The sequence below is a fragment of the Hemicordylus capensis genome, chromosome 5 (assembly GCF_027244095.1).
Source record: "Hemicordylus capensis ecotype Gifberg chromosome 5, rHemCap1.1.pri, whole genome shotgun sequence".
Taxonomy (NCBI): domain Eukaryota; kingdom Metazoa; phylum Chordata; class Lepidosauria; order Squamata; family Cordylidae; genus Hemicordylus; species Hemicordylus capensis.
The window spans coordinates 138261666-138284533 of record NC_069661.1 but is presented as its reverse complement, the minus strand read 5'-3'; the positions used below and the strand labels follow the sequence as shown (position 1 = coordinate 138284533).

The window sequence follows — 22868 nt, the reverse complement described above, 5'->3', positions numbered from 1 at the left end:
GGATAGTGTCAGAGCAGTAGAGAAGGGATGACCAGTGTCTTGACCCTCTAGCCCTCTGACTCACTAGTCTGTCCAACTATGTCATTGAGGCAAGAGACAGCGCAAAGTCCTTCACTTCCAACAGCTCTTACCCCTGGACTTCTGGGCTGAAGTCCAGGGCCTCCACAACCTCCACGGGGGGCAATCCTCTTTAGTCTCTCCTGGGTGGTGTGGTCACCACATTATACCATGCTGCCAGCCCTCACTGTGCCAGGCAGCCAAGCATGACTGTGACCTGCTCTGGGTGGCTGACCGTGACTTCTGCTTTAGAGACGGGGGTGGGGGTGGGGAAAAGGAATGGGAATATGTTAAGTTGTGTGTTGAGATATTTCTGCCATTGCATATTTGCATAAATATACCTGTTTTATATTCTTACTTCTTGTGAGTTCAGTTGCTGTTTGTGTCCTCGAGAACTCATATGTTAAAAATACTGCATGTGTCATGGTGTGTGTGTGTGTGTGTGTGTGTGTACGTGCGTAGGTGCATGATGCAGCGGCGCGGGGGGGGGCCTCCAAAGACCTTTAGGTCCAGGCTCCAAAATTTAGGGGTGTGCAATTCGGGATTTCGGGTGATTTGGCTCGGACCCGAACCGAATCACCCCTGTTCTGTTTTGTGCCCGAATCTGGGTCACCCGAATCACCCTTGATTCGGTTCGGATTCGGATTTAATCTGAATCCGAATCTGAATCAATTCGGGGGGGTAAAAAGGGGCCCAGGGGCAAAATTTTGGGGTGGGGTGGTAGTGCCCAATGGGTAGAGTCTACCACCCCAATTTCAGGGGGATTGGGCAAAATCCTGATTTTTGGTGAATTTTTAAAGTTTTAGTGACTTTGGGGAAGTTCGGGGGCATAGCATGGGATCTGGGCAAAAGTAGTGGGGTGGGGTGGTAGTGCCTAATGGGTGCAGACTACCACCCCAATTTCAGGGGGATTGGGCAAAGGGCTGATTTTTGGTAAATTTATGAAAATTTCATGTCTTTGGGGCAGATTGGGGCATATTGGGGCAGAAAGTGGGGGCTGGGGCAGAATAGTGGGGTGGGGTGGTAGTTCCTAATGGGTGGAGGCTACCACCCCAATTTCAGGGGGATTGGGCAGAGGGCTGATTTTTTGAGAATTTTTGAAGTTTGGGTGTCTTTGGGGCAGATTGGGGGCAGAAAGTGGATCTGCCCCAAAGGAGTGGGGTGGGCTGGTAGATAGTGCCTAATGGGTGGAGGCTACCACCCATCCCCAATTTAAGAGTGATTGGGCAGAGGGGTGAATTATGGTGAATTTATTTGTATGAGGTTTGTCTTCATAAGGTGAAGTGTGCTAAATTGATTACTTCCTCATATTATTCATAGTAAAGGAAAGTGTGAAAAAGTGAAAGTGGGGTCATGAGAGTTGTTTAATTGAAAAATATCTCATTTGCTATGATAGAATGAGAATTCACACCTTTTCTGAGCTACAGAGAACTGAATTCCTGGTATATGGCTGAACAGAACCCCATTCCTATTATTTTGAAAGGCATTGTTTGTTTGTTTGTTTGTTTGTTTGTTTGTTTGTTTGTTTGTTTGTTAAGATCTCCTCTTGATGAATCATTAATAAAGCGAGAGCAAAGACAATTTATTTCCTCCCTATTGACCATCTTGCACGGGTGGCATATTCTTTAGGAATATAAGCTGTATAGACCACTGTATAACAACTGAATATTGGTGTTCTTACATCAAAGGATGAGAATAAAACATACAGTAATAATAGCAAGAACATTTTACATCTTAAAGGTTCAATGCAAGATTATCATAATAACCTGTACAATATCCATGAACATTCAAATATTATTATTGTTATTATTTTCATATTGTAGGTGAGAGGCAACACTTAGTGATCTAGTGAGTTTTGGTTGAGTACTGCAGATTTCCTACTCATATGTCATAGTCTTTGTGTAGGATAGGGCACACGGAGACAGTGGCTGAGATCCCAAGTAATGCTGATATATGCATGCTCCAAATTCCAGGCCACTTGCAGCACTGGTCCCTACTCTAGCCCCTGTGCTTCTGAACTGTTGGTACTCTTGTGCAAGAGTGCAATTATTTTAGAGCTCTCTCTTGTCCAGAAATGCTCAATTGGCGCAGAAACATATTTCTGGTGTTGCTGTGGGACATTGGTGTACTCACTAATGACCCTGCAGCAAGTCTTATGGCAAACATAATTCAGATCAACATGCACAGTGCCTGACTGTGGGAAGATCCTGGAAGAGGCTGACAATAATAGAATAAAATGGAATTTCACTGCTGTGATCCATGTAGTAGGGACAGCCAATCTCTTTACAATATTTTCTCTTGTTTCCTCACCAGTGTCCAAGTAAAACATTCGGTGGCTTTGATTCTACCAAGGACCTTCCTGATGAAGTCATTACATTTGCAAGAAGCCACCCAGCTATGTACAACCATGTATTCCCTATCAATAACCGCCCCATCATGATCAAAACAGATTTGGACTACCAGTTCACACAGATTGTGGTTGATCGGGTAGATGCAGAAGATGGCCAGTATGATGTCATGTTTATTGGAACAGGTAAGGATCAAACAGCATGAGAATGTGAAGGGAACGGAAGAGGAGATAATGCAGTACACATAGCTTCAATGCAAGAAGTGTTGAAACAAATGGGTTTAAGCCAAGGTTTGGCAGACATCAAGGTTCTTATGGAGTACATGGTTAAGTCTTCTAGCAGCCCTTCTTGGAATTCATTCAAGAAAGGCTAAAGATGCTATTCTGAATAGTATATACCCTAAGTAATGGATCTAGTGGCAGGCCCATAAAAGCCAACTGAGTGTTGCTTCCCACTGAAAGAGGAAGGCCTTTTCTTACTGAGGTGATAAAACCTGTGGATGGGTACCAGTGGATGGGTACTGCAGATGTGGCTCACGAGACTGAATGTTCCTTCATTTAAAGAAATTCCTGCACATAGAAAATTAGCATGTCAGGGAGGCTCCTCCACCACAATATTGTTTTCTAAGTGGTGGGATTTTTTTTTGTTTGGTGGATTATTCAGTAATGTGAGCTCCCTCCTGTAATTTGTAGAGACACCAGGAAGAGGAGTGTGCCTTCTGCACTTCCCCACAAAAGTGCAGCTGGCCCCTTGCAGCCCATACATAACAGGCAGATGCATCTGTGCTGGGGAGGACACAGATCCAGTGGAAATGATGATTGTTGGGGCTATCTCCCATTTCCCAGTGGGTGAGGCACCTGATGACAGCAAAGCATGATTCACTGTCTTCCTCCTTTTGTCCCTCCCCTCAGCTCAACTTTCTTGCTTGAAAGACATCTTGAGCAGAGCATTTTGAAATGAGAGGGTTTATGCTGACAGGGCCAAAACAGGCTCAAGCCTCCAGTGCTGCCAAGTCATTCTTCCATCAGGAAACTAGACAGTTTCAAAGTGACCCCTTTGATGCCATTGGAGGATTTTTCATTTCCTGTTTAGAGTAAGAGCTCATTTTCTTTCTGGTTTTGGTGTTGCGAGCACCAGGCCAAAAGGAATACAAGACAGTTGCGCTATACTTCTTCCACTGCTGCCAGGTGCTCTCCCATTGGAAAATGGGAGATCTCCTCAGCAGGGTGGGGCAATCTCCTATGTCCTGGTAGGAGAGGTGTCCTGTAACAGAATCAGCACCCATCACATTTTAAGGAATCTAACTGCGGACATCTGGTCTTGGAGCTATAATAGTATTAATCAAAAGCAAGTAATTCATGGAGAATGAAATCTATAAGGGCAAGGCAATCCTGATCTTCCAAATAATGGAAATAGTTATAACACTACTTGCAATGCTTGCTTCAAACATTAGGAATTTTCTAAATGAGCAAAATTATACTATTGTATGTGTTGGGAATTCTCTCTGCTAAGAGATACCCTTCTATTACAGCAGAGTGCACAGAGGCAAAACACAGCAGAGTCTGCCCAGGCATGCGTGTTTGCTGAGATCAAAAGAAACTCAGAGCCAGTTTATCATTTCAAATCAATATAAGGAGTCTTTATTGGTGAACTCCATTCTAGATAGGAAAGTGGAGAGATAGTATAGCTAGCTAGCTGGATGCAGACAGATGCTGTCTGCATCTCTGTGCACATGGTGCAGAGAGAGAAACGAACGTGTGTGATAGAGAGAAGAAGAAGGGAGGGAGGGAGAGAGAGGCAGGCAGGAAGGAATCCCTGAGAGTAGCAATCTACATATCAAAGGGATAGTGTCAGAGCAGTAGAGAGGAGGAATGACCAATGTCTTGACCCCTCTAGCCCGCTGACTCACTAGTGTGTCCCCCTCTGTCATTGAGGCATGAGACAGTGCAAAGTCCTTCATTTCCAATATTATGGGCATCTATTTTCAATGTATACACAATACTCGTAACATTCTTAGTGACACGAAGTCTAGTAATCTACATGTTTGGCTATCTCAGCCAAGTTCTATTTCAGTGTAATTTGTGTATTCTAGCACAAATTAGATCTTAAGGGTTATAAAACAGAAAAAAATTGACAGGATTTGTTTTGGCTGTATAATAAGAAGTCATCCAAGTTACTGGGGCATAACTGTATAATTTTCCTCTTGGCTGTTTGATCCTTTCATTTTTCCTGCTACCAATACAGCAGAGGATACCAGTACACACAACTGCTGTTTCAAACTCTACATAAGTTAAAGAGGTCCAAAAAGCACTAAGTACGTAACATAGCCCCTCCAGCATAAACAACAAGAATTGCTTTTCTTTTCCAGGCATTAAGACAGGGGAAAGGACAGTACATAGAGCCTGAAAAGATTACTCACTCAGAGCAATTTTAAACTGAAAAGTGCCATGGCCATTATTCCGTATGGATGTAATAGATCACTCAGTCACGAATATCTTTATGGTGGAAGCTCTATATGCTTTTAATTTGCAATGAAAGTAGCAAAACCTTCAATTTCATACTAGGTGTGCCAATGAGGACTGTACTGTGATTGCTCCCAGGTTGTCAAAAAAACCAAACCACCCCTCCCTGCCCCTTGCTCCCACTGATGCGAGTCTCATGATTGGTGAGACTCGTCAGAGGGGGTTAGCGAGGAGAGCGCGACTTAGTCCGCTCTCCTCGCAGATGATCCCCAGGAAGCCCTGAGTGGCCATATCGGCCACCCACATGACTGCTGGCTCCATCACAGAGCCGGTGGGGGCTGCAGGGATCGGGAGCCACGTGGCCCCCAGAAGTTCCAGGATGCCTTGCGCAAGCGCGCGGGCATCCTGGAGCAACCTCCAAGCCTGGGAGGCTGCTTGCAGCCTCCCGGTGGGGGTCTGCTCATGTGTTACCATGGCATGGTAACACACAACAACAAAAAACCCGGGTTAGCTCCCCTAGCCCGATTTTAGCTGATTGTGAGAATAGCCTCACTGTCTCCTTAGATAACAGATTAGTTTCTCCTGACTTGACAATAGCCTAGCTCTGGCCCTGGCCTGTGTGATTTTTGCATTTTTCCTGGTACCAATACAGCAGAGGATACTAGCCACCCATGAGGCTTCCTGTCTGAAACTGAGCTGAGCCTAGCAGTTAGCTAGATAGCAGAGTCATCAGTGAAGTTCGCAATGTGAAAAGCAGCCCTGATGGTGTTGTGCAGCAGTGCAGTAGTGCAACTACTTAAGACATTGTTCTGGCAAGTGCAGTGCTACTTGCACTGGAAACATGCACAACTGCACAGACTCTGTTTTAAGTTGTTGCACTACTATCCTGTCGAGCAAGATCACTGGGTCTCCCTTTCATGTTGTACAGCAGCCCCAGTAGAATGCTAATGCCGACATTCCACAGTGCGGAATGCTGGCCACTGCCTAGCAGGAGCTCTCTAAGAAGCTCCCTAAGGCAGGAGTCTTTCTCAGCCCTTTTCTATTTTTACATAGAAAAATAACTAAATAAGATGGTTCACTGTCGCAAAAGGGCTCACAATCTAAAAGGAAACACAAGGTTGACTCCAGCAGCAACCACTAGAAGGATGCTGTGCTGGGGTTGGGTAAGGAAAGAACAAGCATTTTTGCTGGCAGGGTGGAGGGCTGGCAGAGGAGGAGGGATCCTTCTGGCATCCCTCAATGCACCATGCCAGGAGCGTGGTGCATTCAGGTATCCTCCCTCTGCCAGGTGCTCTTGCTGCCTGGCTTGGTGTATGCAGCCCAATCATACACACAATGTCCACATCTGGGTTAAACCCAGGGTTAAAAGTAGGCTTAGGCCTCGATCCCTAATCAGCCAGAATCCCAGCGCTGCACACAAGCAGCCTAACCCAGCCTGGGCTGCCCTAGCCTGGGTTAGGCTGCTTGTGAGAATAGCCTTAATTTGTTACATTAAAAAAGAATATACAATTAGAATGCACTTTTTATGATATTTTCTCAAACGTGTGTGTGTGTTTGCAGACTAGTTATGAATCTGCAACTGTAATTAAGAACTTGTCCTATGTCCAGAAACCATAGGCTACGTTTGCCTATGTGATCATGACTAATCAACACCAGGACAGTTGTTTGCTCTGGTCAGAAGTGAGTTTTCTCTCAGACGATGAAGCAAGATATTGAGGCAGTTCCCACGATTAGTGGGAGCCGCCTGGGGAGGGTTAGCGGGGAGAGCAGGCTTAGCCCATTTTCCCTGCACAAGAGCAGGCAGTTTGCTCTGGGTGGCCGAAGCAGCCGCCCACACAACTGCCGGCTCCATTACGGAGCCGGGGGAGGCTGGAAGGATCAGGGGCCGTGTGGCCCATGGAAGTTCCAGCATACCCTGTGCAAGTGCACAGGGCATGCTGGAAGAGATCCCCAAGCCGGGAGGTGGCTTTTCGCCTCCCCTCCAGGGGTCTCCTCATGAGGAGCTGTAGAGCGAAGCCATGCCATGGCTCCTCATGTTGGCCAATACCGGGTTTGCAGAGCTCTCTGCTCTGCAAACCCAGTTTAAGCACCGGGCAGTTGAGCCTGGTGGTTCTCAAGATGGGAGAAAATCAGGCTAGCCTCCACTAGCCCGATTTTCTCCCATCGTGTGAATAGCCTCACTGTTATAGCTCTGATATTTCTCCACCTTTGAGCGTCAGTTTGATCATTTAATAGCTTTGTCTATGTTTCATTAAGATTCAGTTTACAATTGCAGTTTTATATTCACCAGCGCTTACTAGTACTCCAGAGGGAATTGTTTTGTAATAGGCATTTTGCTTATGTTTGTTGATATTTTTATTGTCAGATTGTTTTCATAAACCTTTGTAGATTTTTAAACTCTGTACTGGATCTTCATTGGCTATTCATGTTTTTGAGGTCAGATCATCTCTTTTTTGTTACCGTGCCCATGGGAAGACTCCAGATTCCAAGGACCACTGTGACTTTTGCTCTGAGATGCTACAGAACAGCACATCAGATTGACAAAGGGAGGGGGAAGGAAAACGCTTCCTGGGTTCTGTATGACAGCACTGCCACTTGTGGGGGGGACTTCCCTCCTTCCCCCACCATGGCCCTGCTGCTGATTTTCCTGCTACCCTGTCCTCAACATTGCCACTGAGGCTATCCCCAAGCCACCCAGATTAGCCAATGCTCCTAGTACATCCTGGTTTTTTGGTGAAGGACTCAGATAATTTTGGGACTAATCTTAGGTGACCTTTGAGGAGTTTTCCCATCTCTAGTAGACACAGTTAGCTTCTGGTGAATTGATCTGAGATAATTTGGTTCCAATACCTGATATGCTATGGAATTGCTGGGTGGCCTGGGCAAAGGACTCTCATTTAGTCTTAATTTCCTATCTGCTAAATGAAAGCAGTAGTGACATTCTTTTCCAGAGGTTTGGTAAGGGTTAGTGAGGTGATTATTAAGTTATTTCCCTGAGCTCTAGTGGTAGGATAGGCTATTAAACCAGGATTTCTTCAATAAACATTAAATTAATAATTTGTTCTATCACTCCAATAATGACTCCCTTTCATTTCTCTCCAGCAGTTTAAAATATATATTTCAACATGTCCATTTGCACTCATAACTTGATTCAGAGAGGGAAGGGATCATTTAGCACAGTGTGAGTCCATCCGTCAGTAAACATGAATTAATAACAGTAATTCTATCTTCTAAATAGAGTTACTCACCAGCACTTACTGAACTGAAAAAGGGTGGCCTGATACATTTTGTGTGAAATTGTTTGAAATATTACTCCATATAAACCTGATCTAGAATACAGATAAAGCTCCACTACGAGTGCTGAAGCCTGATCATTCACTGTAGTATTTTGTACATTTTACCTCATAGGCTTTGTAGGGCTGCAAACCACTAATTGTGGCAAGTTCCTTTTAAAAATGGAACTATTTATTTTAAAGAATTAATTTGTGGATATTCTGTGTCTACATGCTAGACTGATATTCCATCAGACATTTTATTTGGTTTTATTAACTCTCTGCTGTCCTTTAATGCACAATTCAAGAGAATTTGAACATAGCCAATCCAGATCTCAGACATTCCTCCTTTGTTTGTAGAAGATTGACATCTTCCTATCTTTGATATTTACCAATTGGATAGATTTTCTTGAAACCATCATTTTCCAAATTGGAGCCAAAGCTGTTATCATGATGCCCTTCATTTTTTCTAATAGCTTAGACTGCTGAAGTGTTTTTCCACCTAAAGCTAGATTACTTTGTTTTAAAAAAGATTTCTTACTTTTAAAAAGTTAGCACATCACAACTTCAGTAGTTCTTGATGGTTTGCCTTTTTTCACACTAGAGATCAATATTATCACTGGCTAATGTCTGTGAATCAGCTGCAAATATAGGACTAAAGCCCACCAAAAGAAAATTGGCAATCCTATCCAATCCAACCAAAATGGGTTTGGTTCCCCCGTCCCGCCCCCCCCCCCCTGGCAGGGCTCCTATACCTTTAACATCTGCATAACTGGAGGTCATTCAGTTGGTTAAGGAATACAAGTGAGTTTCCAGAAACCCCATGAAATGTTTGACGATATATAGGAACCTATAATTATCTGTAATATTCCCCAGAAATTTTGAGCAAACTAGAAATGCTCAGGGTTCTTGCTGTTGATGAAAAATTAGAATATATCTAAAACTGAACCATACAAACACAGAGTTTGTGTTCAATGAAGGTGCTTTTGGAAGAAGTATAGAACAGATATTTCAGTGATTGAATAAACTCTGTCATTGAAGGCACATTGAAGCTTGGCCCACTTTCCAGGGATCGTGGGAACCACCGGGCTTGCGAGCCTGGTGCTCCCAAGGCTATTCCACCTAATTCCCCCTCCCCTTAAATGAGGTTAACGGAGCGAGTGCTCCATTAACCTTGTTTGCTCATGTGTTGCCATAGCGCACAGTGACACACGAGAAGACATGCTTGTGCAGGGCATCCTGGAACTTCTGGGGGCTGCGTGGCCCCCAATCCCTGCATCCCCCACCGACTCCATGACAGAGCCAGCAGCCGTGTGGGCGGCCGATCCAGATGCCCAGCTACAAGTGGCTGCTCGTCTGTGGGGAGAGCAGGCTAAGCATGCTAAGCCTGCTCTCCCCACAAGCCCAACAGCAGCTCCTCTCACTGATTGTGAGAAGAGCTTCAATGACTTGAATCCAAAGGTACCCTTCCTTGGAGGAAAGGAAATCCAGAGAACATGCTCATATTACAAAGGCACTTAATTTTTACCAAGAGCCAAAACTGTTTTTCAGCTCAGTTTTCACTTATAGTCTTAAAACTTTAAAACTATATGGGTTATCTATATTATTTGAATTATCTCTATTTTTGAAATGTTCTTTGGAATGCCCCTCATTTCAGCTATTTGCCGGGGATGTGCAGAACATTTCTACATCAAAACATTTCAACTCGAAACAGGCTGTTTTGAGTGTTTCGAGCTCAAAACAGAACATCCTCTGAACAAAGGGCCTTTTTTCAAGCTCAGAGCAGAACAATTCCATTCCAATTGAAATATTTCAACATTTCAAGTGCCATTTTGAAGGCCTGCTTTTTCCTTGCTGATTGGTTTTCTGGCACTGGCTTCCGATTGGCTTCCTTGCTTCTTATTGGCTTATCATACAAATCAAGTGTTGTCATGGGCAACTGTGTCCCCATTGGTTGGAGGGGGGAAGGGGGAACACAAAAGGAGGAAGTTTCAAAATGTATTCAAAGGGACTGGGAGGCAGAGAGAACCCTTATTGTGTACCTCTCTTAAAGAAGATAATGCATCAGGAGAGGAGGAAGAAAGGTTTGGTTTTGTGATTTTCTTAGCACTGAGTCTAATATGAGTCTAGCATACTATTGCTGCTATAACTATCTGGTTTTGCTGGATCTCAGATTGACAAAGGCAGAAATTGGGTGCCTGCCTTCCCTGAGTTGTGATTTGTTTTGTTTGGGATAGTGTTGTGGCAAGAAATGGACAGTGGCAGGTGTGTGAATATATATAACATAAGAACAGCCTGCTGGGTCAGGCCATCTAGTCCAGCATCCTGTTTCACACAGTGGCCCACCAGATGCCGCTGGAAGCCACAGGCAGGAGTTGAGGGCATGCCCTCTCTCCTGCTGTTACTCCCCTGCAACTGGTACTTAGAGGCATCCTGCCTTTGATGCTGGAAGTGGCTCACAGCCCTCCGACTAGTAGCCGTTGATAGACCCCTCCTCCATGAAGTTAGCCAAACCCTTCTTAAAGCCATCCAGGTTGTTGGCTGTCACCACATCTTGTGGCAGAGAATTCCACAAGTGGATTATGTATTGTGTGAAAAAGTACTTCCTTTTGTTGGTCCTAGATTTCCTGGCAATCAATTTCATGGGATGACCCTTGGTTCTAGTGTTTTGGGAGAGGAGGAAGAATTTATCCCTATCCACTTTCTCCACACCATGCATGATTGTATAGACCGCTATCATGTCTCCCCACAGTCATCTTTTTTCTAAACTAAAAAGCCCCAGGTGTTGTATTCTTGCCTCATAAGAAAGGTGCTCTAGGCCCCTGATCATCTTGGTTGCCCTCTTCTGCACCTTTTCCAGTTCTGCAATATCCTTTTTTAGATGTGGTGACCACAATTGTACGCAGTACTCCAAGTGTATAGTACTCAGTACACTGTAATTGTACGCAGTACTCCAAGTGTTTATACAAAACTATGCATTATAATATTAGCCGTTTTATTTTCAATCCCCTTCCTTATTATAATATTAGCCATTTTATTTTCAATCCCCTTCCTAATGATTCCTAGCATGGAATTGGCCTTTTTCACAGCTGCCGCACATTGTGTCAACACTTTCAACGAGCTGTCCACCATGACCCCAAGATGCCTCTCCTGGTCAGTCACCGACAGCTCAGATCCCATCAGCATATATACTTGAAGTTGTGGTTATTCATCCCAATGTGCATCACTTTACACTTGGCAACACTGAACCGCATTTGCCACTTTGTCGCCTTTGTGATTGTCACCTTGGTGGTATTCTTGGTGATTGCTGTGATGAGCTCCATGTCTTGAGACTAACTTGTGTTTCACTCACTGCTCTGGTCTGCTCTGCAATCTGCATTGCAAGCTGTACTCAGTCAAAATGTGGCTCAATTTTGGCAGCTGCTCTAGTCAAGCTTATGACTATGCGTGCTGCTAAGGGTGCTGCTATGGCAGCTTGTGCAATGCTAGGAAGTCACGTAAGTAGTCAAAATTGTGTGTGAGAAAGGAACTTGTGCCAATGATGTTAATGCAGCACAGGCACTATGGCTGGCAGTGGATTCTGGATCAGTGATTCTTTTGTGGCCATTTTTGGACTGTGTTTGAACTGTTCTGTGTTGGAAGGGACATCAGGTTGTGTAACTATAATAGGGCAAGGGGAGACAGTTCTCTGGAGGCCCACTGCCTTGGGGGGCCCCCCCAGAGGCAAGTCACATGACTGACTCCCCCAGCCGTGCACCCACCCAGGCTTCCTTCAGTTGTATTCATCCTCCGAAATTGATGTGAGTGTTAAGACCTGGAGCTACCAGAACAGCATGTCTTTCTCTAGTACCATTAAATGACTTGCATCATCCACAATCTACAAAACCTTTAAAAAAATAATTTAGGATGATGTTCTATTGTGGCACATAGGATGGATGGATGGATGGATGGATGGATTTTACTATGCTTTTTGTTACCACTATTCAGCCTCATTTAAGATTTCTTTACTTCATGAGCTGAGCTTCAGTGAGGGGGGGGCGCATTTTAAAATCTTCTCTCTGGGCCCACTCCAACTTTGCTAAGCCCCTGAGGGACATATTCCCTTTTAGTGTGTGCTTCTGCAGTGTTTTTCAAGGCAAGGTTGCAAAATGCATTGCAAATTTCAATGCAAAACTTGTGAGTGCAGCTTGTTCTGGCCATAGGAAACAGTGGGGAAACTCGAAACACCCAGTTGTTCCCCATGGAGAGTTCCTAGGGACATCAAAGAGGGTTGAGTGGTATAACATGATGGGTGCTACCTACCACTCAACTCACAAAAGAAACGGGCAAGAGGGCATTTTAAACCATTTTTTTTAACTTTCCCCCCAAACCCCCATAGGATCCTATGGGGGAAAGGTTAAAAATTGTTTTAAGCCCAACCTACTTTGGTGTCCCTAAGAACGACACATGTGGGGAAATGGGGTGTTTGTGGTTTCCCCTTTGTTCCTTATAGCAAAAACACTCAAAATATTTTATTTGTTCAACTGAGTTTGATCCAGCCGGGTCGGCTGCTGTTTCGAAGAAACGTTTTGGCCATCTGCATTTAGTTTCAAGCTTGAAACAGAATGCAAAATCCATTTCGTACACATCCTTACTATTTCCCATCCAGCCTTGACACTGAAAAGAAGTGTGCCAAAGTCCCCAAAGGCTTGATTGACAGAGCTGTGCAGAAACACTTTCTATTATTGTGTAATTGGCCATTCAGTGAAAGATACTTCATCAAACAAAAGTCAACGCTCACAAAAATGCAGCTCAGCTCTTCCTTGACATCCCACTACCATTCAAATATTACCAGAGCTTTAAAAGGTGAAATCCATGGAAGAAAGCATGTGCACACTAGCAGCATTTCCCCTTTAAAGAGCAGTCTACCATGCTAGGTCTCTAAACTGTTTTTTAGAGTGCTTGTGAGAATTTAAAAAGCAACTGGGGGTTCTGGGGAGCACAGTGTGAGGAAAAACAGCTCTGTTAAGTTTGTGTGTCTGCTCCAATGTGGAAGTTTTCTTCATTCTGCAATTATGTTCATACTAGCTGTTACTCAATGGCTTTCCAGCAAGCTACTTGAAAAGAACCCTTTCCATGCCTGCTGAGGAACTATGTCTCTTGTGTGACCCTCGGCCATAGGAATATAGGATGCTGCCTTATACAGAGTCAGGCCATTGGTCCATCTAGCTCAGTATTCTCTACACAGACTGGCACCGGCTTCTCCAAGGTTGCAGGCAAGAGTCTCTCTCAGCCCTATCTTGGAGATGCCAGGGAAGGAACTTGGAACCTTCTGATGCTTTTCCCAGGGCTGCCGCTCGCCTGAGGAGAATATCTTACAGTGCTCACATGTAGTCTGCCATTCAAATGCAAACTAGGGCAGATCTTGCTTAACAAATGGGACAATTCAATTTTGCTACCATAAGACTAGCTATTCTGTCATTGCAGAGGATTCTTGTGTAGATTTGAGGCAGACATTTAGATCATGTGTGGAATTGACCAGGCCTATTGAGTCTTGCCATTGTCTTGTGCAACCTGAGAGAATGCCCAGGACCCTGTTGCTGTGCACTGAAGTACAAGATCAGTAGTGATGGACAAAGTGTCTCCCAAGAAAGCTTGTTTGCTGTTGCCAGTCTTCAAAGAACCCTTCATAGCTTTCAAAGAATCACAGTGTTCCCAAGAACGTTGAGTGGTTGAAAACCACTTTCTCCTTGGAAATATGACTTTGTGGCATGGAAATAGAGATACTTGAGTGCTCTGGCTCAACATTATTAAGATCATCAATAGTTTTGGAAAGATCTGACAACTTAATCAGTGAAAACATCCCTCCAGCTGCCTGTGTGTCCACACAGTCTCAAACAAACATCTGCCCTTGTATTTTAAAACAACCATGAAAAACCTTAGACTTTAAAACGAATTGTAAAGAGTAGCCTGGCTAATTCAGTGCATTCCTGACTTTAACTATGCATTTGTGGCAGCTGACATTTCGTTGGTAACATTACACTGCCCTGTTCACTTGCTGACAGCTAAAATGGATTCAGGATCCAGATTTTTTGGTGGTGGTTGTTGTTTTGATTTAAAATATTTCAGTATAATCCCTCTTTTAAAACTCTTAAGAACTTGCTAGATCATTTGGAAGGTAAATGTATATACTATGGAATCAAGTCTAAAGAACACATAGCTGCCTAATCCTATTTTAGAAATATGATAATTCTAATATGGAAACAAAAAACTTCTGCTGATCTGAAATTGGACTACTCTTATTTAAACCTAGAAAATCTCTCTCACTTTCTCTCAGATATTGGGACAGTTTTGAAGGTAGTTTCTATTCCTAAAGAGACTTGGCATGATTTGGAGGAAGTTTTACTGGAAGAAATGACAGTATTTCAGGTGAGTGTGACTAAAGGTTTATCGGTTGTTGCTTCATTGCTGCACCACCATTATCCCTGGAGAGCTGCGGATTAAATTTGTTGTGGAATTCCTCTAATCAAGGGAACCCCTCTAATTAGCTTGTCAATTAGGGACCAGCACTAGTCAGACTAAATTTTGGCACTTTCATTACCATTTGTGAGCCAATAACAAAAAAATAATATTGCTGACACATTTTTTCCACTGAAATATTAAAATCAGTAGATGTGACTGTTTGCAATTTACAGTTAAAACCATCTGTACTTTGTCTCTACACCTATCTTTTCCACATAAAAGATTAATAATCAATAATCACAATATTAAGAATAATACTCAATTCTACAAATGGAACTATGTCATCATAATAATAGTAGTAGTAGTAGTAGTAGTAGTAGTGACAAGGGCATGGTAAAAACTCCATTATCTCATTGTAAGGCTTTCTACATTCATCATATTTCTATACCTCCTGATATAAACACATCTAGGCAGTGTACAAATAAAAACACAACCAATATTAAAACAGTATAAAACAGTTAAAATTCACAAAACTAATAAAACAAGATCACAGATAAAAACACATTAAATTTTAAAATCTTCAGTTAAAAGACTGAACAGGTATGTCTTGAGAGTCTTCCTGAAAACAAACAGAGAAAGGAATGCTCTTATTTCAACAGGGAGTGTATTCCAAAGCCCTGGGGCAGCCACAGAGAAGACCTGGTCCCGAGTTGCCACCAAACGAGCTGGTGAGAACCGTAACCGGACCTCTCCAGATGATCTTAGTAGGCTACAGGGTTCATGACAATTAAGAATTAGTTTTATAAAGTATATTGTTGACTACCAGTTGATCATTTTGGCATGGTTTTGGAAACTGATTTCCAAGACATATTTTTATTTTAATGGCTTTTTATTCTGCTCTATCTATGGACATATGCTAAATGAGAGGATAAAAACAAAATCATTTTGAGGTAGGGCTGCACCATTTAGCTGATTAACTGGTTAGATTAATTGATTAAAACCCTTTGGGGGGAATTAAAAAGCTATCAGACCTTTTTAGATTTTTTTAAAGTATAGTTTTTAAGGCCCCCCCCCTTTTAAGGGGAGTAGAATTTTTTTTAAAACAAATGAATTATTTTTAATGCATGTCATGACAAAAAAACACAGCTGGTAGATTTCTTTTTCAACCTTCATTACCCCTTCTCTCTCATACATGAAGAAATGTCTCTTTTAGAATGGTGTTTGCAGAGATATATTATATGTAAGCATAGTTTAAAAACAAAGAAAGCATGATCTTTTCTTCAGAGTTTATTAATCTACACATTTAATCAATTAATCAACTAAAATTCATACAATGATTCTAAGTGGATTTTAACCAGGTGATGGCTGAATTCTGATATAGAGATTTGCAAACAGCAATCCATCTTGCCTTGCCCTTACAAGTTCTCTGTGCCCTATGAGAAGGCACACAACATGATTTGGGGAACATTTCTAGAAGTGTTTACATTCAATTGGCTGTTCTTTAGAGGGAAAGCAAAGCTTGTATGTGAATGAAGCACTGACCCAGAGACCTGCATATCTAACTGCCAAGCTGTGTTTAATTTTGCAATGATTTTGAGCTCTTGGTTCTAAACAAGAAATAAACTGCAAGCTCTGAGATTAAATTGCATAAGTAGCTTTTAGCCTTTGGTTGTTTTGTCTTTTACTTGTAGCAAACACACTACTTGTGGCACATAATAATCAAGAGACCAAGCTATTGAATAAGCTGTGTATGCTCAGTTAGCCACTCTATTTAGCCAAAACTAGCTTAACCTGAGCAGAGCATCTGTGCTCTAGTACTTGATTGCTCCTCTCACACACACACCCCTGTCTCAGCCCCCTAACCTCAGAGAGATCTCCACCCTCACCTGAGCTGTACTCCTGATCCTCCTCCTCCATCCCATTGCTTCCATCCTCCTCACCCCTCTTGGTCACAGCTGTGGCATTGCTGGTTCCAATTGGCCAAGACACAGCCCTCTAACCCCAGAGACCACCCTACCCTCAACCTGCTCCTGCTCTTCCCTGCAGGAGCAGCAGCGGCTGACCGGGCTCTTCCTCACTGCCACCACCATGGCCGCTCATTCCTCTCAGGCTACTGACAGGCCCAGGACCATCCCTCACCTTTCCTTCTTTCTCTCTCTTTTTCACTCTTTCTCTCTCCTCCACTTGCTCTTCCCCTCTGTCTTTCTTCCCTTTCTTTCTTCCCACCCCCCTCTCTACCTTCCTGACTTAACAGATCTTGTTCATCTTGTTTCCTCATCTAATTCACATAGTGGCAGCCTTCTTCTCCTGAAGGGGCTCTTTCCTCCCTCACAACCCTCCTCTTTGCAGACCCCTGCCCACTAACAGTTTCATTCCAACTGACCTTCACCATCATAGGCTTCTCCTCCCTATGTACATATGGAATCCCCACTGCCCAATCAGGTGCTTCTGTTCATGAACTCTCACAAGAGCTGCCACACACAGGATTAGCCATGGGGAAGGCCTTAGCGAAATATAAAGATACTTGAATGAGCCATGAGCTTTATATATTAAATAAGTGTTAAGTGCCCATTTTGGGGGGTAGATATAAGGGTTTTTTCCCCCTGCTAGAATTCTTTTCCTTAAATTCCAAAAGTGTAGGATAGGTTGTACACAATCAGTGGTGAGAGAATGCCATTTAGTATTTTAATTCACATATTCTGGATCTGAGAAGGGGCCATGAAAATGGTGTTTACAACTGTTGAATTCAAGAGTACCAGCCCCCTACACTGAGCTGGAGCATTCCCAGATGTGGAATTTAGCTTGCTTCTCCACCAGAATGGAGGGTGTCAGTGTACCCTCTAACAGGGATTTCCAGATGTTGTTCACTACAACTTGCAACATAGCCAGCTGCAATGGTCTTTTGCTGGGGATTATGGGAGTTGTAGTCAACAACATCTAGGAATCCCTCTTAGATGGAACAATGGAGGGTGTGCATTCGCACATTGGCCAGATTTGCGCCAAAGTCTGTTTGTGGAACACTTCACACATGATTCAGATTTTTCATTGCTTGTTAGAGTCTAGCCTGATTTATGTCCAGGGTAAAAAAATCCACTCTTTGTGTCAGGTTTTTTGGGGAAATTCAAACATGCAGTAAACTCATGGTAAAGCTTGTTGTCTGGGAAAGCTCATGGGCATGTCCAAAGCATGGAGGGAAGAAAGGAACATTTGGACCCAGAGGTCCAAGGAGACTTGACTGAGGATGCAAGCACAGTAACATGAGCAAAATACTGACGGGAAATTGTACATTATTCATGAGGACCTTTATGCAAACATGTTCCTCTGTACAGAGACACCAGAAGCTGTCTTCAGTTGAACCAAACCAATGGGCTACCTAGTTCAGTACTGTCTACTAGGGATGTGCAAAACGTTTCGGGCACAGAATGATCTGTGCATGAAACGACCAATTTCGGGTGATTCGGAGCCGAACCGAATCACCCATGATGAGACCCGATAATTTTCGGACCTGAAACGAATCACCCCTGTTTCGGGTCCAAATTTTTCGGGTGTTTCGGATCTCCTTTTTGTGCCCTGGAAAAGTGCCAGAATTGTCTTCTTCTTCCCCCTCCGTTTTCAGTTTGACGTCTCTTTGAATTTCCCGCCTTTTTGCCTCCATTGATTTCAATGATTTGGGCAGAGGGCTGATTTTTGTTTAATTGTTGAAGTTTACGCGTCTTTAAGGTTTTTCCTCATAAGTTATAATAGAATGGAGCTTTCAGCAGCCCCATAAGTGCACTTGGGGGGTGCTGGGGTGGCCCAGAGTGAGTGGTGGTGTAGTGCACATAGGGTGCCAACCACCCCCATGGGTTTCTAACCCATGGCGTACAGGGTTCTGTTGTTTCTGAGGTATTCTGAATGTGGATTCTATGATAGCAAATGAGATTTTCAATGACACACCATGAATCCACTGTAATTTGCTATCATAGAATCTAAACCTTAAATACATGAACTTCAACAATTAACCAAAAATCACCCCTCTGCCCAAATCCTTTGAAAAAATTCAGGTAGCTTCCTTGCCCCTACCCGGCACTGCCACCAACCCCACACCGCTCTAGGCCACCCCTTTCCCCCCGATGTGAAGCGATACACCCCCAATTCTACCTAATGGGGGAAAACCTTAAAAACGTGTAAACTTCAGAAATTCACCAAAAATCAGCCCTCTGCCCAATCACACTGCAATTGGGGTGGTAGCCTCCACCCATTAGGCACTACCACCCCACCCCACTCTTCTGGCCCAGATCCCACTTTCTGCCCCCGATCTGCCCCAAAGACACTAAAACTTTAAAAAATCACCAAAAATCAGCCCTTTGCCCAATCCCTCTGAAACTTGGGAGGTAGCCTCCACCCATTGGGAACTACCACCCCACCCCACTCTTTTGGCCCCAGAACCCATTTTCCTACCCGAATCGATTTGGATTTGGATCTGGGTAAATCTGAATCCTAACCGAATCGGGGGTGATTCAGGTGAGCAAAATTCGGGCACAGAACAGAACAGGGGTGTTTTGGTTCGGGTCTGAACCAAAACACCGAAAATACCGAATTGCACACCCCTGCTGTCTACATTGACTGGTAGTGGCTTTCCAGGGTTTCAGACAAGGGACTTCTACCTGGAAGTTTCAGGGATTGAACCTAGGAACTTCTGCACGCAAAGCAGATGCTATACCATTGAGCACACACATGCGTGCACACACACACCCACACACACACACACACACTCGTAGCAATATGAGAAGACTAGATCTTGGAAAGATCTTCTGAGAGCCAATCAGAAGCAATGTTAGAAAGTGAGTTGCCGGTCCAGGCCCACCTCTAGAACAGAGAGTAAGCGTGCACAGATATACATGAAACTCTAGGATTATCTGCCACATTGAAAAAGGTTATTTGAAGAATCTGGGCCAGATTAGACAATAAATTAAATGCATCCATGATGGAAATGAAAATAGACTGAGGCAGGCCTGATTCAGATCAGGACCATGGCATGGGGGTAGGGATGTTTAATGATTTACTTCTGTGCCATTTTCTCACCATACCTTTCCCGAAGTTGCTATGGGCTTCTGAAGGTGCAATTTGTTCCAGTAGCACCCTTGATCACCTATAGCCGGTTTAGGAGGGTGATGTTTAGTGGGAAAACAATGCAGAGGGAAAGAGTTAAACACCCTTTAACTTCACATTGTGGTCCCAGTCCAAAGTGTGCCCCTACATGGCTGCTAGTTTCATTTTAAAGTAAACCTCAGCTAGCCTTTAACATCTCTCCAGGTTTGACCCTGTGAGTGATGAAGCCTGCTAAGGGGAACAGGCATGATCATGGAGCAGACAGGTTTAGTGTGGCTGATCAGCACATAGCTGAGCTGTGTCCTCATAAATGCTCTTATCCATTGCTGAAGTGAACTGAAAAGACAGACCATACATGTGTTCACTAGATGTACATCACAGGAACATTTCCTTTTGTACTCAACATGATTTTGTGCAGAAATGTCAGTTTGCATGTATCCTTGAAAAACTGAAAACAGCTGAAACATTTTAGCCATTCAGAAAAATATTTATGTGAAGGAATATTAGGTTTGTGTGTGCATGTTTATCTTATTACACACAGCTCATTAATAATGGGCTTTCTCCTTCACTGCCTCCCTTTGCAGTTCAAGCAGAGGTGGGCAAGCTGAGAACAAGCAGTGAGAGGAAACTGCATACCCCTTTACCCATGTGGAGGAGACAAGCCTGCACCTGACCAAAGCACTGTATGGCCTAGGAAAGTACATACACTCTTGATCAGCATGCTGTAGAGGCAGGTTGGCTAAAAAGCAGCATAGTGGGAGATAAATGAGGAGAGGCAATCCAGAAAAAGAGGTATGGTGATGCCTCTGTTCCCTAGCCATTCTGTTGAAATGCACAGCAGCCCTTTCAGCATGACCAAGAACTTCTTATTAGCTACCATAAAATACCTTTGACCTTATTTTCAATGCGGATGGAATTTAAAGTAGCTTTTTTGTCCCAATGAATTGAGTCCCATAGATAAGTCTGATCTGAAATTTCAGTCTATCAATTTTGAGTTTTCACAAATCCTTGGGGTAGATGGATTTAATTTTTTGTCACCAAAGAATGATTTTTCACAGCCCGAGTTGCAATACGCCAAACACAATGCTTTTCATTTAGAATTCCAGCCAAACTGAAGGCATTCCAGATGTATGACATTGATAACAAATGCCTTTTTAACCTGATTTGTGCAATGTCTCCCTGAACAGCTGAGCAAACATTTCAATGTAGCCCATAATTGATGCCTTCCAATACCAAGTGTAATAACCCATTTGCAATGGAGAGTCTGAATGCTTAGCATCCACTGAGCCATATCCAATTCTCCACAGGATAAGTAGGTCTGAAATGTGAACACTTGATGTAAACAATGTGACTATACCTGGATATAGACTGAAGAAGTATTAGGAAACTATAAAGAAAGAAAAAGACTTTTAACATTTTTGGTGGAGCCATGTTCATGTCAACATGGAGTTTCCATCAAAAATAGAAGCTCTCCGCAAAATTCTCCCCCTCTCCTCCATGCCATGTTGTGACATCATCACAAACTGCATTTCCCAGACTCCAGCAGCAGCAGCCAATAATGTAGAATTGGATAGGGAGTCACACAGCAATTGAAAGAGAGAGTATGGTTAGGCATTAACCTTGGTGACAGTCAGTACAGAGGTACCACTAAGCCATGATTAAGGCCAACAAGCAAAAGGAGGGAGAATACACACTGAAGAATGGATTGGGGTGTGCATTCCTGAAGCTGGCTCTCTGATTTAAAAACACAATTTGTAGGCAGCTATTGTTACATCTGTACTGAACTTTTGTAAAAAGAAATGCTTGATTAATTCCTGTGTTGGGCTTTAACACACATAGTTGCACAGACACAATTGCATTTGAATGCATCCATAGCAACAATAATGTCCCAGTGTGAAAATCAGTACGAACAATCAACTGCAAGACACCCAGTTCTCATCCTCTTACGGAAAGCAGCTATTTTAAGCTTCTTTGATTTTAACTATAACTCTCTTTTCCAGGAACCAACAGCTATTTCAGCAATGAAGATTTCCACAAAGCAGGTACTTGCACACACAGTCTTAAGACTTCTAAATATTTATTGGACTCCATATTGCTAGCAATGAAGTGGAAACCGAACATGATTGTGGATTCCCAGAAACAAACATTCTTATTGCTAAATCTAGAGATGTCATCTTGCAAAGAGTCATTGAAAGGTTTAGCTCCCTAAATGTTTGCAGTGGATATCTAGTCTGGATGAGACTGAGCCTACAGGGATAGTCACAGTATATAGATCAGGCATGATCTGGAGTGGGAGTGGGAGCGAGAGGAATGGAGCAGAATTCCAATACTTTGGTCCATATCAAGATTCAAAGCCAGAGCAGGATTCAACAGACATCAGATGAAAGATCTGCAGAAACCTGGGTGCTTTCCAGATTAGACCCTGCAATGGGGTCACAGCATATCTCTGAAGTGTGCTTCCACACTTCCTGTGTCGTGACACCACAGCCACTACACTGACAGCAGGGTGCTGTTCACATTTCCGATGCCTTGTTTCGGAATTGATTGCTGTGATTTATTGACAAAACATATGTCTGGCTTTAAAAGGTTGCTGTTTTGGGGGGTTCGTTTTTGCGAGACTGCTCCCCCTGCTGGGTGCTTTACTATTTATGTTTTGAATGTGATTTGCCTGAATGGAAGCATTTTGCCACTGTTGAGAGACTAATCTGGAAAGCGCCCTGGACAGGTATCAGAGAGAAGACAACATGTACTGACATGGGGTAACTGAAAACCTATATACTTCCTGGGCCTCACTATACCCCCATCACCAACTATCCCCCCTGCCCATTTGCTGGGGTACTAGAAACTTAATGGGAGCAGCCCTCTCATTTCACAGAATCTAGAACTTTTTCACCTCTCTTTTACTGGGTTTGCTGTCTTTGGTTGTGACTAGAGTGCTGAACTAGGACCGGGGAGACTCGAGTTCAAATCCCTATTTAGCCATGATACTAGCTGGGAGATTCTGGGCCAGTCACTTCTCTCTCAGCCTAACCTACTTCACAGGGTTGTTGTGAGGAGAAACCTAAGTATGTAGTACTGGGCTCCTTGGAGGAAGAGCAGAATATAAAATGTAAAAATAAATTTTAAAAAATAAAAAATAAACATGAGGCCCCCAGTGATATGGATATTGGCTCCCCCTAAGTATCTGGACCTGTGTG

General features: G+C 43.4%; 1 protein-coding gene across 7 annotated transcripts in view; it reads left to right on the top strand.

Annotated features, from left to right (window-relative positions):
- The window catches only part of SEMA3A (semaphorin 3A), a 332084-nt gene that overhangs the window by 287758 nt on the left and 21458 nt on the right, over positions 1 to 22868 (top strand). For all 7 annotated transcript variants that reach the window (XM_053257035.1, XM_053257036.1, XM_053257037.1 and 4 more), the window contains 3 exons: positions 2371 to 2590; positions 14456 to 14547; positions 21672 to 21713. In XM_053257035.1, the coding sequence (XP_053113010.1) occupies positions 2371 to 2590; positions 14456 to 14547; positions 21672 to 21713 (354 nt within the window). The remainder of the gene's footprint in view (positions 1 to 2370; positions 2591 to 14455; positions 14548 to 21671; positions 21714 to 22868) is intronic.